The sequence below is a fragment of the Macaca fascicularis genome, chromosome 12 (genome assembly GCF_037993035.2).
Source record: "Macaca fascicularis isolate 582-1 chromosome 12, T2T-MFA8v1.1".
Lineage (NCBI taxonomy): Eukaryota > Metazoa > Chordata > Mammalia > Primates > Cercopithecidae > Macaca > Macaca fascicularis.
In genome coordinates, this window is record NC_088386.1 from 112,361,068 (window position 1) to 112,384,338 (window position 23,271).

General features: G+C 45.0%; 1 protein-coding gene across 9 annotated transcripts in view; it reads left to right on the forward strand.

Annotated features, from left to right (window-relative positions):
- The window catches only part of SMARCAL1 (SNF2 related chromatin remodeling annealing helicase 1), a 65,437-nt gene extending 57,449 nt beyond the window's left edge, over positions 1-7,988 (forward strand). For all 9 annotated transcript variants that reach the window (XM_015432747.3, XM_005574231.3, XM_045367679.2 and 6 more), the window contains 4 exons: positions 7-189; positions 1,863-1,963; positions 3,272-3,368; positions 7,672-7,988. In XM_015432747.3, the coding sequence (XP_015288233.3) occupies positions 7-189; positions 1,863-1,963; positions 3,272-3,368; positions 7,672-7,911 (621 nt within the window). In that variant the 3' untranslated portion in view covers positions 7,912-7,988. The remainder of the gene's footprint in view (positions 1-6; positions 190-1,862; positions 1,964-3,271; positions 3,369-7,671) is intronic.
- Positions 7,989-23,271: the final 15,283 nt, after the last annotated feature.

Below are 23,271 nucleotides of genomic sequence, written 5' to 3' on the forward strand. Positions count from 1 at the left end.
CTACAGCACGTGCAGCACATCCGCATCGATGGCTCCACATCGTCGGCTGAGCGGGAGGACCTGTGCCAGCAGTTCCAGCTGTCGGAGAGGCATGCCGTGGCCGTGCTGTCCATCACCGCTGCCAATATGGGCCTCACCTTCTCCTCGGCTGACCTGGTAGTGTTCGCTGAGCTGTTTTGGAACCCAGGGGTAAGAGACGCAGAAGACTTGGATACCCCACTGGCATGCTCATGGCTGTGGGCAGGAAGCAGCGAGTGTCGGTCGTGGAAAGTGTGGTTTCCCTTTTATCCATTCATTATACTTCCCACAAGTCAGTTTTCACTTCCTTTAAGCACTTCTATGTCGATCGGCTAGTTTCTTTTTTTTTTTTTCTTTTTTTCTTTTTTGAGACAGTCACTTATCACGCAGGCTGGAGTGCAGTGGTGTGATCTCGACTCACTGCAACCTCCGCCTCCTGGGTTCAAGTGATTCCCCTGCCTCAGCCTCCCGAGTAGCTGGGATTACAGGCATGAGCCACCGCGCCAGGCGATTGGCTGGTTTCTAGATTTTCACAGCAACCTATAGGATTATCGGCTCCGTTTTATCAACAGGAAGGTTGAAGTCTTCCAGGGCTAGAAGGAATCTTAGACTTCATGTCTCATAGGAGGAAGTTAGGGCACCGAGAGCTCAAGGGGTGAGGCAGGAAGGACTGCACTGCCATAACTGAAGAGGGACACGTGGTGGCACCAGGTTGCAGCCCAGGCCTCACATTCCAGCCTGTGCCCCCTTCAGTAGCCATCATTGTGAGCTGCTTTAACAATGGACCTCATGCAGAGTGACAGCAGTGAGTAGTTCCCTGGAAACCACTATTGGCCTTAGCTGACCAACTGAGAGCAGAGATAAGACATTTGTTTGAACTCATAAATTTTTCTGGTAATCTCCAGGAAAGTTATATCCCCTTTAATATCTGATATTATGGCTTTTGTTGGCTACACATGAGGGACTACATTAATAATGGGTAGACCTTGAGGGTGAAGCCATTTTATAAAAGAAATAATGCTCATGATGTTAGGTGGTTTCTTTTTTTTTTTTTTTTTTTTTTTCCTTTTTTGAGACAGGGTCTTGCTCTGTCACCCGGGCTGGACTGCAGGTACTTATTGGCTCACTGCAGCCTTGATTTCCCGAGCTCAGGTGATTCTCCCACCTCAGCCTCCTGAGTAGCAGAGGACTACAGGTGCACACCTCCATGCCTGACTAATTTTTGTATTTTTTGTAGAGATGGGGTTTCACCATGTTGCCCAAGCTGTTCTGGAACTCCTGGGCTCGAGCAATCTACCTGCCTCGGCCTCCCAAAGTGCTGGGATTACAGGTGTGAGCCACCACACCCAGCCTTTAAGTATTTATTATAAGGCTTACCACTATATTAAACCACCACCCTATGCCCAAATCATGGATAGCCTCTCCCTTGTGTGTGATGCTTTTATTTATTTAGAAGATAACTTTGTATTTCACACAGAGAAGAAATGGAAGTGTGCAGGCCTCCATCACTGGCCCCTCCCCATGCAGCCTGATGGCAGAGCATGTGCCTTTTCATTTGCAGCACCTAGCTCAGTGCCCAGCACCAAACGGCCACCCGCAGATCTTCTGTTCCAGATGCCAGTTCCCCAACCAGGGCTGTTTTGGGTTCTCTCTTTTGTTAAAGTGGCAGGTCATTTGTAGGTCTGAGATGGTGAAGTGCAGGTTATTTCTAGGTCTGAGACAGTGAAGTGCTTTGAGGAGGGAGGGTTGTGGTGGGGCTGGAAATGGGGTGGAGAGGCTACCTGCTATGGTGGGTGGAACTGCTTCAGGCCTTTACCTGCCTGTCTCGATTTCTGGACACACAGGTGCTGATCCAGGCTGAGGACCGTGTGCACCGCATTGGACAGACCAGCTCTGTGGGCATTCACTACCTCGTGGCAAAGGGCACAGCTGATGACTACCTTTGGTATGGTTTGGCTGCATGGCCTGGCATTTGGAGTTGAGCAAGGGTGGAAGCTGATGATATGTTTACTTTGCTCCCTAAGTCCTTCTGCTTTTGCTAAGTAAGGTCTTTAAGGATCTATAGAAAGTTGACTAGTGGCCAGGCGCAATGGCTCACGTCTGTAATCCCAGCACTTTTGGAGGCCGAGGCGGGCAGATCACTTGAGGTCAGGAGTTCGAGACCAGCCTGGCCAACAGGGTGGAACCCGGTCTCTACAAAAATACGACAAAATTAGCTGGGTGTGGTGACGCACACCTGTAGTGCCAGCTACTCGGGAGGCTGAGGCAGGAGAATCACTTGCACCTGGGAGGCAGAGGTTGCAGTGAGCTGAGACTGAGCCACTGCACTCCAGCCTGGGTGATAAGGCGTGTCTCTGTCTCAAAAAAAAAAGAAAACGAAAATTGACTAGTAATGCCCTCCTGCTTTCATCATGACCATATTTGGCCTCCCTCACTAGTGTTCACTGGTGGCTTGCAGGGTGCATGTGGAATCTTATAGCAATAAGGGGTTGTGACTCCTTTTCCTGCTGGTCTGAGGCAGGGAGAGGTGCCGATTGTGACAAAATGTAGATGGAATTTAGTTTGTAAAACACCCTGTTCCCAGACGTGAAGGCATTTGTTAGGACAGGGTGACAGTTTTTTACCTTTTATGATGTGCATTTATCTGGTGGGTACATCTTACATTGCTGCTGCTGGACCACAGGGAGGAAGTGGCTTACCCTGGACCATGTAGTGTACTTCGTTAGCAGAGCTGGAGTAAGATTTTCAACCTGGGGGTTTCTGTCTGTTACCTAAGTGAAAAATCTCAAAAAGCTCCTTCCCTTCATCTCCCTCTTCCTGATATTAAATTTCTTGATTATCTCATTCATTTCCACTGCTTGTCTCTGTTTCCAGCCTTATGACTAAGGAGTCTTCCCTTTGCAATGTGTGTGGGCCACTCCTACTTCCCTCTGTTTAGTGGATTCGTTAATTGGGCAGCTCATAACACTACCAGATTCAAAATTGTGTTGTAATGAGGCAGGATTTATTTCCTACACATCTTCCATTAGAAAGAATATGGAACCTGATGATATTCTTAGCCCTAAATTGGAGTTTTTACAAATGAGAGGGGGCACATTTTTCAACATGGATGTTTGCGCCTTGAGAGATGCAAAGATGTGAAACTGTGAACAAGCCGTGGTCCCATAAGAACAAGGAGGAGGGTGGCTTCATTTTCATTAGTCTGGTGGTTCTGCACAGGTTGTATTCACTGCAGCTTATTTCTCCCCAACAGGCCCCTGATTCAAGAGAAGATTAAAGTTCTGGCGGAAGCTGGGCTTTCTGAGACCAATTTTTCAGAAATGACAGAATCCACTGATTACCTCTACAAGGTAATGCCAGCACATGGCTCTTCACCCCTGGAGCAGAGGGAGGCATTAAGCTGTCTGCCAAGTCTTTGGGTCCTGAGTAGGAGGATGTGAATCACTCCTAGGGACCTCCCCTAGCCCCGGAGCTGAAAGCAATGGCCTGCAGTCATTCTCAGTTGAACCATGCATGCATCGCTTTATGGGGAAGTGATGGCATTAGCTCCTACAGCTGCTGACATTCCCGCACAGACTCCGAATGCTGCCTCTTCAATCAGACCGTTAGAAACTGACAAAACTCCCCATGGCAAATGTTGAATTGTTTCAGAAAGTACACAGCAACACCACACATAGGGCTGCCACAGGAATGTGTCCCCAGCACAGAATGGGGAGTGTTTAAAATAGGATACTGGCTTCACAGAACATATTTTCCCCTCTGTCATTTTATTTTATTCTCAGTGTCTCCCCACTTGATAGAGGGGTAAACTGAGACATGGCAGTGCAGTAGGCTTGCACAAAGTCACAGGGCATGTGAAGCCAGCCCAAGGAAGAAGGCTTCCTGACTTGGCCCAGCATTCTTCTTTTGAGTTCAGCCCCTTGTTGTAGAGGAGTATAAGAGGCATCCCTCCATAACCAGGCAGGCCTTGTCAAAGGTGCTGAGGGGGAAGGCTGTTGCCTCTGGACGGGACAGCCCTGGGCCCATCATGCCTGCCTGGCCTCAGTGCTCCAGCCCAGTGGCTGCCACAGACTCTTCCTCCCCCATTTCAGTGAAACACAATGGAGGGAGCAAGAGACCCAGAGCCTTTCGAAAGCTTGTTTTCCTTCCCCAGCTTGGATTGTTGGCCAGAAGGTGAAAACTAGGAGTATGGCCTCCTCGAGCACAGCTCATGGTTGAATTGTTTCTGCCAGAGCTTGAATCAGGTCTGAGCCTCATGCAGAAAGGGGCCTTACGGTAGCTTATCAGGAAAGTGAAGCACCTCCTCCTTCCTGTGAAATCACCATCAGAAGTTGAGTTAGGGCAAGCGTGGTGGTGCATACCTGTAGTCCCAGCTACTCGGGAGGAAAAGGTGAGGATCATTTGAGCCTAGGAGGTCAAGGCTGTAGTCAGCCATGATGGTCACTGTACTCCAGACTGGGCAACAGAGCAAGAGCCTGCCTCAAAAAAAAAAAAAAAAAAAAGGAAAAAGAAAGAAAAAAGTTTAAATAAATAAGAAGTTGAGTTAAATCTTATCGTTGACACCAAGACTTAAGACTCTGTGGATCTGCTCATTCACTTACATTTATTTAGCAAATAAATTCTTTCTTTGCAAGAATTTATTTGCTAAATATTGGGATAAATAAGACTCAGATCATATTTTTAAATGCAGATTGCAAATTATCCTTTCAGGCATATATAGTTAATAAGCCAATTTTAAAACAACCTTATTTTTAAGCTTTTTAAAGAACTCTCCAGTTCAGCTGAATGGTAAATGGTAACAGAGCCTAGGTTATCATATGCCTTTTGAAAAGAAAGAGCCTGAGCAGGTATAGTGGCTCAAGCCTCTAATCCCAGGCCGAGGTGGGCAGATAGCTTGAGCCCAAGAGTTTGAGACCAGCCTGGGCAACATGGTGAAACCCCCATCTCTACAAAAAAATACAAAAATTAGCCAGGCATGGTGGCACATGCCTGTATTCCCAGCTACTCAGGAGGCTGAGGCAGGAGGATTCCCTGGACCTGGGAGGCGGAGGTTGCAGTGAGCCAAGATCACACCACTGCATTTCAGCCTAGGCAACAGAGCTAGACCTTGTCTCAAAAAAGAAAAAAGCCTAGTTTTAAAGGAGTCTCACTTGAACTCATTTATTCCTCCTTGCCTTTCTCTTACTCTAAATTAGTTAAGAATTTCTACCTAAAATATAAGTGCAAGGTAATATCAATGAGTTTTCTCAATATTTATTTTGATTAATAACTATATCAATTTATTTTTTAATTAAGATGGGGCTGAAAAATTTTAACAAACTACTAGAAAAAGAAAATGTTGCTTCCAATATAGGAGACAAAAGCAGAAAAGGTTATATCTCACTGAGATAGGCTTCCTTCTGAGAGGGGAAATGAAATATTAATCTGATCTTGGAACTCGCTTCCAATTAATTATGCATGCCCCAAGTTAGCATACAGTGTTGCCATCATCATAATCAAATGCACATTAGCAGCTTTTTCTACTTGGAATAGGCTGCCTTACAGGGTGGCATTTTGCTTGACATTGCAGGCATTCAGAAAGAGGCTGATGAGGGCATCCTGGAGGAGGACATGTGGGTTATTTGGGGGTCAACCTTGATGATCTTTCATATCACTTCCCTCTCTGCAGGGCTGGGATCCTGAAAGGCTAGGAGATTTTGGGAGCAGGTTAATTGAATAATCTGAAGTTCTTAAGTGACAGGCTGTCATCAGTTTTCAAGGAACCCTCCTTCACCATTGTGGAGGGATTTGGTTAAGGAATAGTGAGAAACAGTGGCCAGCTGGCAAAGATCTGTACGCTGTTTGAAATGGAAAGAAACCTGAGGCAGGAAGTGCAATTGAGCTGTTGCAAATCCATGCAGTACCAAGTGATGTGGCCCAAGTAAAGATGGTGCCTAGAAGGAAAGAGGAGGGAACTGATGGGGGGAACAAACTTGCATGAGCCGAGGACTCTGCCTGGATGATTTCCACCTGGGAGACTACGAGAATGCAGGTAGACTATAAAAAATAGACTTATGGGAAGAGAAGCTGCTTTGGGAGTATAGGAGAGAGATGAGAGACCATTGATTTTTTATATTTATTTATTTATTTAGAGACAGGGTCTCACTCTGTCACCCAGGCTGGAGTACAGTGGCACTATCCCAGCTCACTGCAACCTCCACCTCCCAGGCTCAAGTGATCCCCCCATCTCAGCCTCCCAAGTAGCTGGAACTACAGGCGCACGCTGCCAACACCTGGCTAATTTTTTGTATTTTTGGTAGAGATGGGGTTTCGCCATGTTGCCCAGGCTGGTCTCTAATTCCTGAGCTTAGATGATCCCCCCGCCTCAGCCTCCCAAAGTGCTGGGATTACAGGCGTGAGCCCTCGCAGCCAGCCTTATTTTTATTTATTTATTTTTTTTTTTTTTGAGACAGAATCTCCCTCTGTCACTCGGGCTGGAGTGCAGTGGCGTGATCGTGGCTCACTGCAACCTCTGCCTCATGGGTTCAAGCAATTCTTATGCCTCAGCCTCCCAAGTAGCTGGGACCACAGGTGTGCACCACCATGTCTGGCTAATTTTTTGTATTTTTAGTAGAGATGGGGTTTCACCATGTTGGCCAGGCTGGTCTCGAACTCCTGACCTCAGGCGATCCATCCACCTCGGCCTCCTAAAGTACTGGGATTACAGGCAAGAGCCACTGTGCCCAGCCAAGAGATCATTTGATTTTAAACCAGTTTAGTTTTATGAAACTGTGGGATGTCAGTGGAGATATGGAAAATATACCTCTGGATTGAAAAATGGTCAAGGTTGAAAATTTAGATGTAAGAAAGATCGGCAGAGGGGTGATAGTGATCGTGTGTTGTAGTGGTATCCACTGGTCATGGTTTTAACACTACACCATTGTCATCAATGTATAGATGCTGTTGGTAGGTATTTTGATTATTTGTAATTTAAGGTAATCAGAATAGGTACACATATCTACTTATGAATATGTTAAATGTGTGTATGTTTTTTCCACCACTTTGAAAATCAGGTATAAGCCATGGCTGAACACAGAGATTTGGAAGTCTAGGGGGCTGGGCACATGGTGGCTCACACCTGCAATCCCAGCATTTTGGGAAGCTGAGGTGGGCAGATCGTTTACACTCAGGAGTTTGAGACCAGTCTGGGCAACATTTAGTGAGATCCTGTCTCTTAAAAAATTTAAAAAATAAAAATAAATTTAAAAATAGAGATTTAGAAGTTGAATTACACCTTAACTGACCCTTAGTAGAGAAAGGCTTTGGAGGAAATGAGATCTTGAGTGCAGTATTGAAATAGTGATTTGGAAAGTTCGAAGGGAGAAAACATTTCCAATGTAAATTATAGCGTGAGAGCAGCTTCTTTGCACTCACAATCATTTGTTTTTCCTAACCCTGTGAGTGCAGAGAGGGTAAGATGTCAGTCACTAAAACAATGAGGCTGCTTTAGTGATGGTTTGCTGAGATGATGTGCACTTGCCATCATGTAGCTCCCTGACACCATAAAATGTGTGGTCTCTCATCTTTATATTCTCCCATCAGCCCCAGTGGAGAAGAGTCAGTGTTGGAGCTTGGGTTCTTCCTTTTATCTTTTCTTTTCTTTCTGTGATGAAGGACCCAAAGCAGCAGCAGATCTATGACCTATTCCAGAAGTCCTTTGAGAAAGAAGGAAGTGATATGGAGCTCCTGGAAGCAGCAGAGTCCTTTGACCCAGGAAGTGCTTCAGGAACATCTGGAAGTAGTTCCCAGAACACGGGAGACACCCTGGATGAAAGCTCATTGACAGCCAGTCCACAGAAGAAAAGGAGATTTGAATTTTTTGATAACTGGGACAGCTTTACCTCTCCCCTGTAAAAGGGGCAAAAAGAAAAAAAATAAAAAGTATTTTAAAATCATGGAATTAAAATAAAGTAATGTATTTTGTTTTAAAACTTTTTGCACTTCTCTTGCCATTGCAGCAGTGCCTGAGCCTGTGTCCAGGCTCAGCAGGAGACCAGGCCAAGCATCAACTTTCCATTCCTGTGTCATTATGTGTGGGCTTGCTTGGGGTCTTAACCTCTGCTCTTCTGGCTTAGGGATGGACACAGCAAGTCGTAGTAGTGGGTAATTCATGTTCTCTAAATAATGAGGTCCTTCCTACACATAGGTCCTTCCTACACATTCTAGATATTCCCCATAATCTAGAATTTTAAAATTTACTGACTCAACAAATATTTATAGGGCACCTAATTTGTGCAGGCACTGTCCTAGGTGCTGGCAGTCATTCATCCAACAAAAGACAAAGTATGAGCCTTTGTGGAACTTACGCAGTGGGAGAAGCAATGGTTGTAGGTTCTCTTTTCCAATACAACTCTTCATGGACACTGAAATTTGAATTTTATTAATGTTCATGTATCACAAATTATTCTTTTTTTTCTGCCATTTAAAAATGTAAAAACCATTCCTTGTTTACCAGCTGTACAGAAACCGACAGTGGGCTGGAAGTTGTTCACTGCCCATAGTTGCCAAACCTGGTTTAGAGCAGCATGGTCCAATAGTAATGTAATGCAAGCTGCATATGTGATTGTAACTTTTCTAATAGAAGATTTCAATTTAAGATTAATAATATAGGGACGCTGAGGCAGGAGGATCACCTGAGGTCGGGAGTTCAGGACCAGCCTGACTAACATGGAAAAACCCTGTTTCTACTAAAATTATGAAATCAGTCAGGTGTGGTGGTGCATGCCTGTAATCCCAGCTACTTGGGAGGCTGAGGCAGGAGAATCACTTGAACCTGGGCGGCAGAGCTTGCAGTGAGCTGAGATCACGCCATTGCACTGCAGCCTGGGCAACAAGAGCAAAACTCTTATCTCAAAAATAAAAAAGATTAATAATATATTTAACCCAATAGATTATGTTATTTCAATTTACAAACAATATTTAAAAATTATTAATGGGAAATTTTACATTATTGGGCTGGGCGCAGTGGCTCATGCCTGTAATTCCAGCACTTTGGGAGGCCAAGGTGAGTGGATCACTTGAGGTCAGGAGTTCCAGACCAGCCTAACCAACATGGAGACACCCCATCTCTACTAAAAATACAAAAATTAGCCAGGTATGGTGGCACGCGCCTGTAATCCCAGTTACTCAGGAGGCTGAGGCACAAGAATCACTTGAACCTGGAAGGTGGAGGTTGCAGTGAGCCAAGATCGTGCCACTGCAATCCAGCCTGGGCAACAGAGCAAGACTCTGTCTCAAAAAAAACAAATAAGAAATTTTACATTCTCTTTTCTGAACTAAGTCTGAAATGATGTATTTGACATGGGCAGCATCTCAATTTGGGCTAGCCACAGGTTTCACGTGCCCAGTAGCCATATGAGACTGGTGGCTCCTGTGTTGGAGAGCTCTGGTTTAGAGAGTGATGAGGGAGTAGGATGTCATGTGGGGAAGAGCAATAGTTGATAATGTTGAGGAGAGGGACAGAATGATGCAGAGCTCATAGGCCATAGAAAGGAATCTGGGTTTAATTCTGAATATGAATGGAAGCCACCAAATGGCTTTGAGCAGACATATGAGGCAATCTGATTATATTTTTAAAACTTATAAAATTATATATATATTCTTAAATAAAGACACAGAATCTCACTATGTTGCCAGACGGGTCTCAAATTCCTGGCCTCAAGTGATCCTACCACCTCGGCCTCCCAAAGTGCTGGGACTACAGGTGTGAGCCACTACGCCTGGCCCTTTTTTATTTTTTATAAATATAATCAGGCCCAACATAGCAACACCCTGTCTCTATTTAATAAAATAAAATAAAAAGTATTTCACGCCAATGCATGTGCAGAAATAGAGCAGGAAAGGTGGGCAGAGGGAACGCTTAGGTAGGAAGCTATGAAGCTATTGTGACTATCCATGGGGTTGGTGCTGGAGTGTGGCTGAGTATGGGCTGCACCATGGAGGAGATGAGAAGTGGTTGGGTTCTGGACGTATTCTGAAAGAAGCAATGGAACGATATGTGTAGATAGATTGACTGTGGGGCACTTGTGGAAGAGAGGCTGGGACTTTGGTGTTGGCATGAGCAACGTGGTAAGAGAAGAAAGAGTGGGAAGGGGAGGTTGGGGAGCCGGGTAAAATCAAGGGTTTGGTTGCGGACTTGTTGAGTTTGAAATGGCTGGGAGATAATCTAGCAAACTTGGAGACACCCCACCCAGATCCCCTTCAAGGAGGGGCTTGCTCAGCTGTGGGGAGTGAAGCTGGCAGATGACTTCCACCTGGCCACAACTGGTCTGCAGAAAGCCACTTTGTCTGAGGTCACACCCTTCTTAAGGCAGCTTGCATCCATGACTGAGCAAGGCAGGGCACAAAGGCTGGGCCACTTTGGCCTGATGCAGGGCAGCTCTGATGAAATACTTAACATCGTGTTACAAGTCCCTGCATATTCAGTACAGGAACATGCTATATAGTTTGTAGCCTAGGGGCAATAGGCTAGACCATATAGCCCAGGGACTATGTCCTGGGCAGTACTCGCTGCAGAGCTCCCTGCTGGATTGTCTAAGGTTCCTGCAGGCCTGTATCACAGTTCCCCTCTCCCCATGCCAAACAGGCCTCCATCCCCTTCCTTTCACCGGTGTTAATCCCTAATAGATATCTTGTGCCCCAAACTCTGTCTTGGTGCCTGTTTCTGGAAAACCCACACAATCTAGCAAGATCCAAGTGGAGATGTCCTGCAGGCAGTTTGGATGTGTGAGTCTTCAGACTGTGGAAAGGTTAGAGAAAGAGCTGTGGATTCTGCCCCAGCATGGGCTGAATGAGGTCACCAAGAGGGTAAGAGTGGCTTACAAAAAAAAAAGCAGTTCTGACTGACCCCCACAAACTGCAACATAGAGAGACGACTGTGCAGGGAAGTAAATGAGGAAGAAAACCAGAATGGGTGTCCAGGAATGGTAGTTTTTGGGATTTTTTGTTTGTTTGTTTTTTGAGACAGAGTCTCACTCTGTTGCCAGGTTGGAGAGTAGTGGCATGATCTTAGCTCACTGCATCCTCCACCTCCAGGCGACTCTTCTGCCTCAGCCTCTCGAGTAGCTGGGATTACAGGCACCTGCCACCACGCCCGGCTAATTTTGTATTTTTAGTAGAGATGGAGTTTCACCATGTTGGCCAGACTAGTCTCGAACTCCTGACCTCAAGTGATTCGCCCGTCTCAGCCTCCCAAACTACTGGGATTACAAGTGTGAGCCCCCGCACCCAACCAGGAATGGGAGTTTTTAAAAGTATTTTACCAAAGAAGGAGCTGCTGCTCTAACTGGTCTTACAGAAGGGCAGTGAGCCAGATGTACGTTAGAGTTTAGAGTTAGTGCAATTTTCACAGCAGCAATGAAAGATGCTTAATTTGTCTGACATCATGGTGTGTGGATTTGTTAGACTTAAATTGTTTTCACTATTCAGTACTTACTAGGTGCCAGGCACTGGACTAAGTGCTTTACATAATTGTCACACTTAATGCAATCTTGGAGGAAGGTAGTGGTATTTTGATTGTGCAGGTGAAGAAACTGAGCCAAGAAATAGTACAAATTGCTCGAGTCTAGCTAAGAAGCTAAGAAGTGGCATAGCAGAAACTGCAACCAGGCCACCCCACCCCTACAGCCCACCCATAGGTGTGCTGTTCCCCAGCAGGAGGCCCAGTGGTGCCTTGGTGGTCCGTTAGCTGAGTTTGGTACATGGCTCCCTTCCTGAAGGGCTTGGCCCTGGCTGGAAGTCGGTCTCTGCAGTCCACCTGCTGGCTCTCTGCAGCAGAGAACAGGAAGACACTGGAATGCACCACTTTCTTATCCTTTTTAATTCCCTTTCCTGAGCTTCTCAAAAGCTCCAGTTGACAGAGTAGATCTTTTGAGGCCACCTAACCCCCTTCACTGTTGTTCAGGGTGGGGGCGGGGGAGGCTTCCTGACACCTCAGCACAGTTGGGACCAGGGCATCCATGTCCTGCGTAAGGAAGGCTCTGGCCTCAGGAAATGAGTGAAGATGATCACCTTGCTGCATGGCGTGCAGCTGCTGTGCTTCAAGCTGGTCACTGTGTCAAGCTGCCAGCTGCTCCTTAGGCCAGATCTCTTCCAGAAGGCCCAGTCTAAGCATCTGAGTCTAAGTGGCATCAGTTGCTTCTCCCAGCTTGCTGAGGAGGACTGTGGGATTAGCCCTTGAGTCTGCTTTCCACTGGCTTATCCTGCCACGAGGAGCTCTGCTGTGGCCCCAGATCTCCATAAATAACTAGGCCTTTGGTCCCCTCATTATCTGCTGAAATGAAAATCCGGGGCCAAAGGCCGAGAGAATGTCTTGTCTTGGCTTTCCTTTGGGCCACCTGAATTTTCTTAAATATTCTCACTCCTAGCTCTTTAATTTTGTTAGATATACCAGTTTGACATTTGACTATTATAACAGTGACTTGTGTCTTGTCAGAAGCTTTCCAGAGGACAAATGTTGGCTCTATCTAAATTTTATTATGATTTTGTCCAAATCAGGCACTCAGTTTTCGAAGAGCAAAAATCAGAGCAATGGGTGCAGTTTCATCTAGTAAGCTATACTACACCCCCTTGTGAGTGGTTGCTCTGAAAAGCCAATTATAGTCATTCACCACATAACAACTTTTGGTCAACAATGGACTGCATGTACCATGGTGGTCCCTTAAGATTATAATGGAGCTGGAAAATTCGTGTTGCCTAGTGTCTGTCATAGCCATCGTAATGCTGTAGCACAATGCATTACCTTTCCTATGTTTAGATATGTTTAGATACAGAAACACTTACCATTGTGTTACAAGTGCCTACATATTCAGCACAGTAACATGCTATACAGGTTTGTAGCCTAGGAGCAATACGCTAGACCATATAGCCCAGGCGTTTACTGGATGCTACTATCTAGGTTAGCATAAGCACACTCTGTGAGATTCATGCAATGACAAAATTGCCTAACGATGAATTTCTCAGAATGTATCCTGATTATTAAGTGATGCATGACTGTACATCACCTCATGGCTATTGCCCTTGGAGGTTTATAATTGGCAATGGACCCAGAGATTAATGCAGGTATGGAGAAGGACATAGTCGTTCACGTCCTATGTGGCATAATGGGAGGTAGTCCAAGAGGGACAGACCCTGTATAAAAAGAAATGCTAAAATTGTACATAAATTTTGCCCACATGTTGTTTGCATGGATTTTTGCAGACTTAGGGGTCTTCTCAATGGAAACAACAGAGTCACTTCATTAGGGAAAAATCTTTGGAATGAGTCAAGGCCCAGGAAGTAGAAAGGATTTTGGATCACAGGCAGATCTTGAGAGAACTTCAGGAAGGAATATTTCTTCCTCACCTGCCCCAGTGCCCATCCAAAGCCTCTGCTCTGTGTATCTGAATCACATGGCTTGAGAAACATGAAGAAGCCCTCACCCGGGGCCCTGTGGACATCTCCCGAGATGCTTCCACCTGCCTGCTGCTCACTCAGTCCCCACCAGAATTTTGATGCAGCTTTTATGTGGGCCCTATGGACTTGGATCTCTTAGGATCTCATTCTCTATTCCCATTAACAGTTTCTCCTCCAGGAATGTGGTTAGGATACGATGGTATACAATGGTTATGCTTCAAAAATAAAAGTGAAATGTACAGGTGATTTTAGAGACCTTCATACCCAGTGTTGCTATGGTGAATCACCGATCATCATTAAATTACTAAATTCCTGCTGTATTCACCCCGGAACCTGCAGCACAGAGTGGCCCTCGTGATATTGCAAGAAGTCAGGTCAGTGGCTGCCAATGGGAGGCCTTGCTCTCGTTCCTTGCAATTTGGTGCCCTTATTTATTTATTTATTTATTTATTTATTTATTTGAGGCAGAATCTCACTCTGTCACCCAGGCTGGAGTGCAGTGGGGCGATCTCAGTTCAGTGCAACCTCCACCCACTGAGTTCAAGGAATTCTCCTGCCTCAGCCTCCCGAGTAGCTGGGATTACAGGCACCCGCCACCACATCTGGCTAATTTTTGTATTTTTGGTAGAGATGGGGTTTCACCATGTTGGCCAGGGTGGTTTTGAAGTCCTGACCCTAGGTGATCCACCCACCTTGGCCTCCCAAAGTGCTGGGATTACAGGCGTGAGCCACCGCACCCTGCCTGGTGCTCATATTTAAAACCATTATTCGTCTGTAGTCTTAGTAAATACGGCCTGTTGAGCCTCCATCTGAGGCCTCTAGTTGAACCTCACTTTTAGCTGTTCTGGAAAAAAACGAACTCTCTCTTTGAGATGTCGCTGAGGTCCTCCAAAGCAAATTTTATTTATACCATGTAGCCTATCTATTTTAAGTTAGACCATCCCATATGTACCTCTGAAATTTGTTAAGAGTCACCTAGCCAGTTCTGCATAATTCAGCAAAAGACACTTGGGCTTATTTATATAGAGAGTGAATATCACTGGGTTTAAAGTGGTATTAATATTTCCACACTAACTCCTTTTCCTCCTCCATTTCACAGCACAGTCCAGATCCCCAGAACTGTGTTTTCTGGAAGCGTCAACTGAAATGAAGAAAATCTGGGCCCATCTCCTCCCACTCCTGTCCCTGCCATCAATTGTACCCTTATAGGATTTTACTAGACATCCCCTCTGGCCCCTGGATCTGGTCTCTGCCTTCCCTCACCAGGGTCACTGAGAGGTATCTTGTTTCCTGAGTGATCCTGGTTGATTTCTGCCTCTAGGGCTGGCATCAAGGAAGCCTCTAAGAGGCAGCAAAGGATCCTGTTAGTCTTGATCCACTTGTGCTTGAATTAATCATGTCTTTTTCCTTCTTGGCTTCAGAGGAGCCTTTTTCTAGATCAGTGGGAGAGCTGAGAAATCGAGCAGGAGGTGTCATCCCCACACCACTGGCTCTGAGGTGTTGCCTTGTCTGTTCATTCTTGTCTGTTAGAACCTCAATGCTCAGAAAGTTCTATCCTCTTTTTTGCAAAGGGGAGAGAATGAAGTCCAACCTTATATTTACTCCATCCTCCCACTTCTCACCAAGTTCAGAATTACCAACATAAAAAATGGCTTGGAAGTTTAAAGAGGGTTAATCGGAGAAGTCTCTTCTACCTGTGTTTGGTTTTGGTTTTGTGTTTTCCTGTGAGGTCTCAGTGAAGGAAATGAATTCCTGACCACAGCAGAAAGCATTAAGAAGCCTGTGAGTCACAGTCTTTTGGGCATGATGACAATCAACAGTTATTTGATTTTGCAAGATCCTCTGCACACATGTCTCTCCCACCCCCTATTCAACAGATTTTGAGGCTCTTTTTCTCTTTTTTTAACCCCTCTTTTTGGGGGCAAAAGACAATATACGGAAAAGTTCATAAAACAATTTACAGTTTAACAAAATATTTTAAAATAAACATCCATGTAACCATGACCCCAAGGTTATAAAAATAGTATGTTGTGAGGTCAGGTGCGGTGTCTCATGCTTGTAATCCCAGCACTTTGGGAGACCGAGGCAGGCGGATCACCTGAGGTCGGGAGTTCGAGACCAGCCTGACCAACATGGTGAAACCACATCTCTACTAAAAAAAAAAAAAAATAGCTGGGCGTGGTGGTGCATGCCTGTAGTCCTGTAGTCCCAGCCACTCAGGAGGCTGAGGCAGAAGAATCACTTGAACCCAGGAGGCAAAGGTTGCAGTGAGCTGAGATCGTGCCACTGCACTCCAGCCTGGGCCACAGGGTGAGGCTGCCTGGGCAACAGAGCAAGACTTCGTCTAAAAAAAAAAAAAAAAGAAAATAGTATGTTGTAGAAGCTTTTGTGTTTTGCCTTTAATGTTTAGATCTACAATCCACCTGCAGTTTATTTTTGTATATGGAGCGAGGTAAGGCCAAGGTTAATTTTTTCTATATGAATATGCAGTTAGCTCGGCACCACTTACGGAAAAGGCGGTCCTTCCACCTACTGCTCTGCAGTGCCTTCTTTCCAATATTATGAACTTGATGTAAAAATACATCTAAGGCTGGGTGTGGTGGCTCATGTCTGTAATCCCAGCACCTTGGGAGGCCAAGGCAGGCGGATGACCTGAGGTCAGGAGTTTGAGACCACCCTGGCCAACATGGTGAAAACCCGTCTCTACTAAAAATGCAAAAAAAAATTAGCTGGACATGGTGTTGGGCGCCTGTAATCTCAGCTACTCAGGAGGCTGAGGCAGGAGAATCACTTGAACCCGGGAGGCGGAGGTTGCAGTAAGCTGAGATCGTGACACTGTACTCCAGCCTGGGCAACAGAGTGAGACTCCATCTCAAAAAAAAAAAAAATTCATCTAGAAATGTATAAGCTCAAAAATAAGAGTCCTGCATTCTCCTCCCTCCCGCCCTCAGCCCTACCTCCTAGAAGTAATAACTAAATAATTTGAGATGAAGCCATTTGTAATTCATTCTCTATGCATACAAATATATGCAAAATACACACAGAATGTTTTTACAAAAATTTTATCACATTCTTCATACTGAAAATGACTCACTTCACATGATGTATTTGACCATTGTTTCATATTGATCTACCCATTAAATTATTATTTATTTATTTAGTTATTTAGTTAGTTATTTTTTGAGACAGAGCCTCTCTCTGTCGCCCAGGCTTGAGTGCAATGGTGTGATCTCAGCTCACTGCAACCTCCGCCTCCTGCTACTCGTTAAACTAAGTTTAATCCAATGCTGCCTCGTTACATATTTTAAAGTCGGCCTAAAAGTTTCTCTGTACAGAGTGAACTGTAACCTAACTGGATTGGTAAACAGACTGGGACCCACGCTTGTAACAAGTAGCCAAGTTTCAGGCAATTACTGCAGCCACATTTCAGCCAATCACAGGTGGCTAACCATTTGCACTGTGTTCAAATAAGGCAAATGTGGAGTTGCAACCAATCCAGCTCTTTCTGTCCTCACTTCCCTTTTCTGTATGTTACTTTCTTTGTTCTGTCCATAAACGTGATCCAACCATGTGGCAACCCTGGAGCTGCTCTGAACCTCTCTGGTTGTGGGGCCTGTCCAATTCACAAATCATTCTTTGCTTAATTAAACTCTATTAAATTTAATTTGTTGAAAGTTTTTCTTTTAACATACCTTATCCCACTTAAGAGTTGCCAAGTGACTACTGTTGGTCTTTACACGTGCACTTCCTGTGTAAATGCTCTGTGACGGGTCCATTAATAACTAGAACAAGTTTAAACGGAATTTGAGGCGAGAAGGAGGAAAGGAATGGAGGGTTGCCTAAGTCAATTTCCCACACTCTTATTCTTGCGGGGCATCCAGGACTGCCTTGGAGGGCCTCACCTCTCCTGCTGGGTCAGCTCTTACCTGTGGCTCTGGGCTCACAGGGCTCTCAACAATGCTGTATGGGCCCCACTCCTGTCTGTGGCCACCAGGGCCTTTGTGGAGAGCAGGCTCTCTTGAGGCACGAAGTGAAAGAAAAACGCCCCGATAAATCCTTTCTGTCTCCAGCACAAGAAGAATCTGGAATGACGCTTGCACCTCAGATTTCTTTCAAGAATAAAATGTTCCATATGCCTCAAGAGAACTGGTTAATAGCTACAAGAACTCCTCTCCGGAGGCAACTTTTAACTTATTTATTTTTCTTTATTTTTATTTATTTATTTTGAGACAGAGTCTCGCTCTGTCACCCAGGCTGGAGTGCAGTGGCGTAATCTCAGCTCACTGCAAGCTCCGCCTCCTGGGTTCACGCCATTCTCCTGTCTCAGCCTCCCGAGTAGCTGGGACTACAGGCGCCCGGCACCACACCTGGCTAATTTTTTGTATTTTTTTTTTAGTAGAGATGGAGTTTCACCACGTTAGCCAGGATGCTCTCGATCTCCTGACCTCGTGATCCACCCGCCTCGGCCTCCCAAAGTGCTAGGATTACAGGCATGAGCCACCGCGCCCAGCCAACTTACTTATTTTTCTAAAGGCAAACAGTGAATGTTGAGGGCTCCTTAAGAGCAGAGGTGAATCAGCAGTGATTTTTACTGAGTTTTTTATGGGGACACATTACAGTTAACATTCTCTACACCGGATGTCCTCTAATAGGGATGGAAATTTATGAGCCCACAGATAAGACAAATTGAGACTTTAGGAGAGGGCCAATTCTCTGAAGTCACTCAGAGCTGATTTCATGAGTGCTATTTGTACATCCTCAAGCCTGCTATTTAAAGAGAATTGTTCAGTTTTGACAAAATTGCTCTGAACATGAACAATTTCCTCCTATTATGGAGTGTCTCATTTTCAGCTGCTTATTGCATTCCTACTCATGCATTCCCTCTTCTCTTGCTCTCTCTCTCAGACCCCCTGAAGGCCAGAGACGTAGGAGGCTCTGCAGCGGAGGGCATGGGGGAGGCAGCACATTTGCTAACTAGCGCCAGCCCAGGATGGCTCACCTCAGCTCTGCCTGGACTGCCCCAGCATGAAGCTGACTCACCCACTCCCCAGGTCAATTGAGCACCATCCTGCTTGGCCAAGAGGCACAGTCTGAAAAGGGAGGACTGTGGTGAGTGTTTAAGATTCCTTCCACTAGTTTCCGTTGTTTGTACCAATATGGATATGTTTTTGTTTTAATTTATAGTTTTCTGGAGGCAGGCATTGTTTAGGTGGAGAGCTTTCCAGACAACCCCAAAATGCAGTGCATTTCCCTTCTGAAGGAAGAGGGACTTGTTCCCTTGGCCCCTTGCCATCTTCTACCCTAACCTATGGGGGCAGAGGGTGCATGAGGCCTGTGGTGGAAGCGAAACATCTGCAGCACGTCTCACTCCCTTTGTGGGCCTCAAGTAGCAGTTACCATGACTGTAGTGGTTTCATTGTGTTCAAACTAAAGAAATTAAGGAGAAAAGAGATGGGCATATTTTTCAGGGAAAGGAGAAGGCAGATCTTCTGCAGTTCCTTGAGTATGGCAGAAGAGGAGAGAGGATTGAAAAGGAAGAAAGAGGGCTGGGCGCGGTGGCTCACGCCTGTAATCCCAGCACTTTGGGAGGCTGAGGCGGGCGGATCACGAGGTCAGGAGATCGAGACCATCCTGGCTAACACAGTGAAACCCCATCTCTACTGAAAATACAAAAAATAGCCGGGCGTGGTGGCGGGTGCCTGTAGTCCCAGGTACTCCGGAGGCTGAGGCCGGGAATGGCGTGAACCCGGGAGGCGGAGCTTGCAGTGAGCCCGAGATGGCGCCAGGGCACTCCAGCCTGGGCAACAGAGCCAGACTCTGTCTCAAAAAAAAAAAAAAAAAAAAGAAAGAAAAGAAAAGGCAGAAAGAGATGTTGAAATCAGGTAGCAGCAGCATCTCAGCAAACACACTGGCCAGTATTTTAAAATGTCCACTAGACACTTCATGAAAGTTATTTTATCCTCTGGAGACCCGTAAGAGGTGTATAGTGTACTCATTCTGCAGCTGAGGAAAGACCTAGAGATCTGAATCATGTGATACAGTGGAGAGAACACACGTCTAGATGTCACTTAATGGCTATGTGACCTTGGGCAAGTCATTTGACCTCCGTGGGCCTCAGTTTCCAGTTTGGGTTTCCAGAGAAACCAAAACATATAAAACGCTTCATATACCCATCACCATTATACCATGCAAGGTAACTATCCCCCATTCAACAGATATTACTGCTGTCATGTCAGGCTTTTGTATAGGTCCTGGGATGCAGAGGTGAACAACATAAGCCCTGTTCTCATGGAATTGACTTGTGGTGACCTCTTTGGGTGGTGGTGGTTGTTTTAAAATAGACTTTATTTTGTAGAACAGTTTTAGAATTATATTAAAAAAAAATTGGGGAGAGAGTAGCTTTTGTATACCCTTACCCAATTCTCTCTATTGTTAACATTTTTTTTTTTTTTTTTTTGAGACGAAGTCTTGCTCTGTCACCCAGGCTGGAGTGCAATGGCACGATCTCAGCTCACTCCACCCCCACCTCCCAGGTTCAAGTGATTCTCCTGCCTCAGCCTCCCGAGTAGCTGGGATTATAGGCACGTGCCACCATGCCTGGCTAATTTTTTGTATTTTTAGTAGAGACAGGGTTTCACTGTGTTAGCCAGGATGGTCTCAATCTCCTGACCTTGTGATCTGCCCACCTCGGCTTCTCAAAGTGCTGGGATTACAGGCGTGAGCCACCGCGCCCGGCAACGTCTTAACATTAGTATGGTAAATTGGTTACAATTCATAAAGCAAGATTAATACATTATTATGACCTAAAGTCTATAGTTTATTTGGATCTTCCTAGTTTTTAACGTATTGTCTTTTTTTGTTCTAAGACATCATGTTACATTTAGTCATCATGTCACCTTAGGCTCCTCTTGGCTGTGACAGTTTCTCAGGCTTTCCTGGTTTGACAGTTTTAAGGAGCCCTGGTCAGGTATATTGAAGGATGTCCCTCTTTTGGAGTTTGTCTATTGTTCTCACAATTAGCCTGAGATTATAGGTTTTGGGAGAAAGATCACAAAGGCAAAATGCCATTTTCATTCCACATCAAGGGGACATACTAATAAGATGATTTATCACTTTTGATGTTGACCTTCATCACCTTGGCTGAGGTCGTGTTGGCCATAAAGTTACTCTTTTTTTCCCTTTCTATACTGTGCTCTTTGGAAGGAAGTCATTCTGTGCAACCCACACTAAGGAAGTGGGGAGTTATGCTCACCCTTGAGGGCAGAATATCCACATAAATTATTTGAAATTCTTCTTGGCCAGGCGCAGTGGCTCACGCCTGTAATCCTAGCACTTTGGGAGGTTGAGGCAGGTGGATCACGAGGTCAGGAGTTCGAGACCAGCCTGGCCAATATGGCGAAACCCCATCTCTACTAAAAATGCAAAAATTAGCTGGGCGTGATGGTGCATGCCTATAGTCCCAGCTGCTCAGGAGGCTGAGGCAGGAGAATTGCTTGAACCTAGGAGGCAGAGGTTGCAGTGAGCCAAGATCACGCCACTGCACTCCAGCCTGGGTGACAGAGCAAGACTCGGTCTCAAAAAAAAAAAAAAAAAAAAATTCTTCTGCAAAAGAGAATTGCCTCTTGTCCTTCATTTATTTATTTAGTCTATCATTTATTTATACCCACGTGGACCCATGGATATTTATTTTACACTTGGGTTATAAATCAATACTACTTTATTTATTGCTCAAAAATTTCTAGCTTTGGCTATTCGGAGTTCTTTCAGTTGACTCCTATGTCTCTCTGACATATCTCCATCAGTGTAGGGTTTTCTGAACATTTCCTTACTTTCTGGCACTACAAGATACTGCAGGCTCACCTTGTATATTTCCTGCTGCAGTCCTAGAATGAGTCACTTCTCTAAGGGGCCCTGGTTCCTTTCATTAAAGAATGATATTATAAACCAAGATCTGGGGTCCAGGCATAGTGGCTCATGCCTGTAATTCCAGCACTCTGGAAGACTGAGGCTGGAGGATTGCTTGAACCCAGGAATTCCAGACCAGCCTGGGCGACATGGTGAGACCGTCTCTACAAAAATAAAAAAATTATCTGAGCACTATTCAGGAGACTGAGGTGAAAGGATTGCTTGAGCCTGGGGAGGTCAAGGCTATAGTGAGCTGTGATCACACCACTGCACACCAGCCTGGGGGACAGAGCAAGACCCTGTCTCAAAACAAAACAAAACAAAACAAATAAAAACAAACCCTGAGATCTGGGGCGGTAGGTATACTCGTTGTTACTGGAGATGTTTGGATTTTTTTTAATGGGAGTTTTTTAGATTATAAAAGAAACACATGCTTATTATAAAAGATAATTAGAAAATTCAAAAATGTATGCAAAAATCAATTTAACTATTTCCACTATCCACTACTTTTTGCTTTTTCTCCTCCTTGAATTTATACAGCCAGAGTTGGAATAACAGATTGGGGAGGATAAAGAGACTACTACCCTTTATCCACAAAAATGTGCAAGATGTGATGACATAAAGCACATGGTAGGTCACTGCCCCAATGGCACTCAAAGTCTGGAAGCTCTTCCTGGAATCATGGGAGGGAAGAACGGGACAGGACCTTGGAGACCACCTGGTCCAGCTCCTTGTAAATAAAGACGGTGGTTGCTGGGAGGTGGGGAGGTGGTTCTTCATGTGGGGACTGTGGCTTACCTAAAGTCAAACCACAAGGTAGTTACAGAGCCTGGCCCAGACTGAGTGCCAGGGACCTGATTCTAATTCAAGTATGTTTTTTCATAATGTGCTTTTTCAGTGCACTAAATATTATGATTTAGAGTAGTACAAGCCAGCAATTAGGAGAACTAACTTTGGGGTCAGACAGACCGGATTTGAGTTTTAATTGCTGTGTGACATTGAGCAAGATTCTTAACTTCCCTGAGATTGAGTTGCTTTTTTCTTTTTCTTTTTTTGTTTTGAGAAAGGATCTCACTCTGTTGTCCAGGTTGGAGTGCAATGGTGTGATCATAGCTCACTGTAACCTCTGAACTCCTGGGCTAAAGCAATCCTCACATTTCAGCCTCCTGAGCAGCTAGAACCACAGGTGTGTGCCACCATACCTGGCTTATTATTTTTACTTTTTGTGGAGATGGGGTCTTGCTATATTGTCCGGGGTACCTAGAACTCCTGGCCTCAAAGAATCCTTTGCAAGAGAGACTGTCTCAAAAATAAAAAAAAAACAAAAAAACAAAAACAAAAAAACAGAAAAAAGAAAGAATATAATAACTTGTCAGAGGTCCCACAGCTGGTAAATAGTTGTTTTGAACCCAGACTGAATCCAGAGCCTCTAAGTTCCTAATCATTACATGAGACTTCCTCTCTTTTTCTTAGTAATGAAGATACTCATTCCTATCATAAAGGATAATGGAAAATTAAATGAGCACATCCATATAAAATACTCAGTGCCTACCATGTGTTACCTTCCAACAATTGTAACCATATAAAGTGCATAGCTGTCTACAAGTTGCTGTGATTTGATTTATATATATTTTTTGAGACAGGCTCTCACTCCGTTGCCCACGCTGGACTGCAGTGGCGTAATGACAGCTTAGTGCAGCCTCAACCTCCCAGGCTCAAGTGATCTTCTCACCTCAGCCCAGGTATGCAAGTTGATTTTAATATAATTGTGAGGAAAAGTGAACAGGTGCAAAATTATTTGAGACAGTTAATATTGTTAATATTAAGCTTCGGGAACGGAAGCTACTTGTTAGCAGAGTTCTGATTGGAATTAGGGCCACACAATGCCTTTCAGCTCTCATGGTCTTTCTTGGTCCT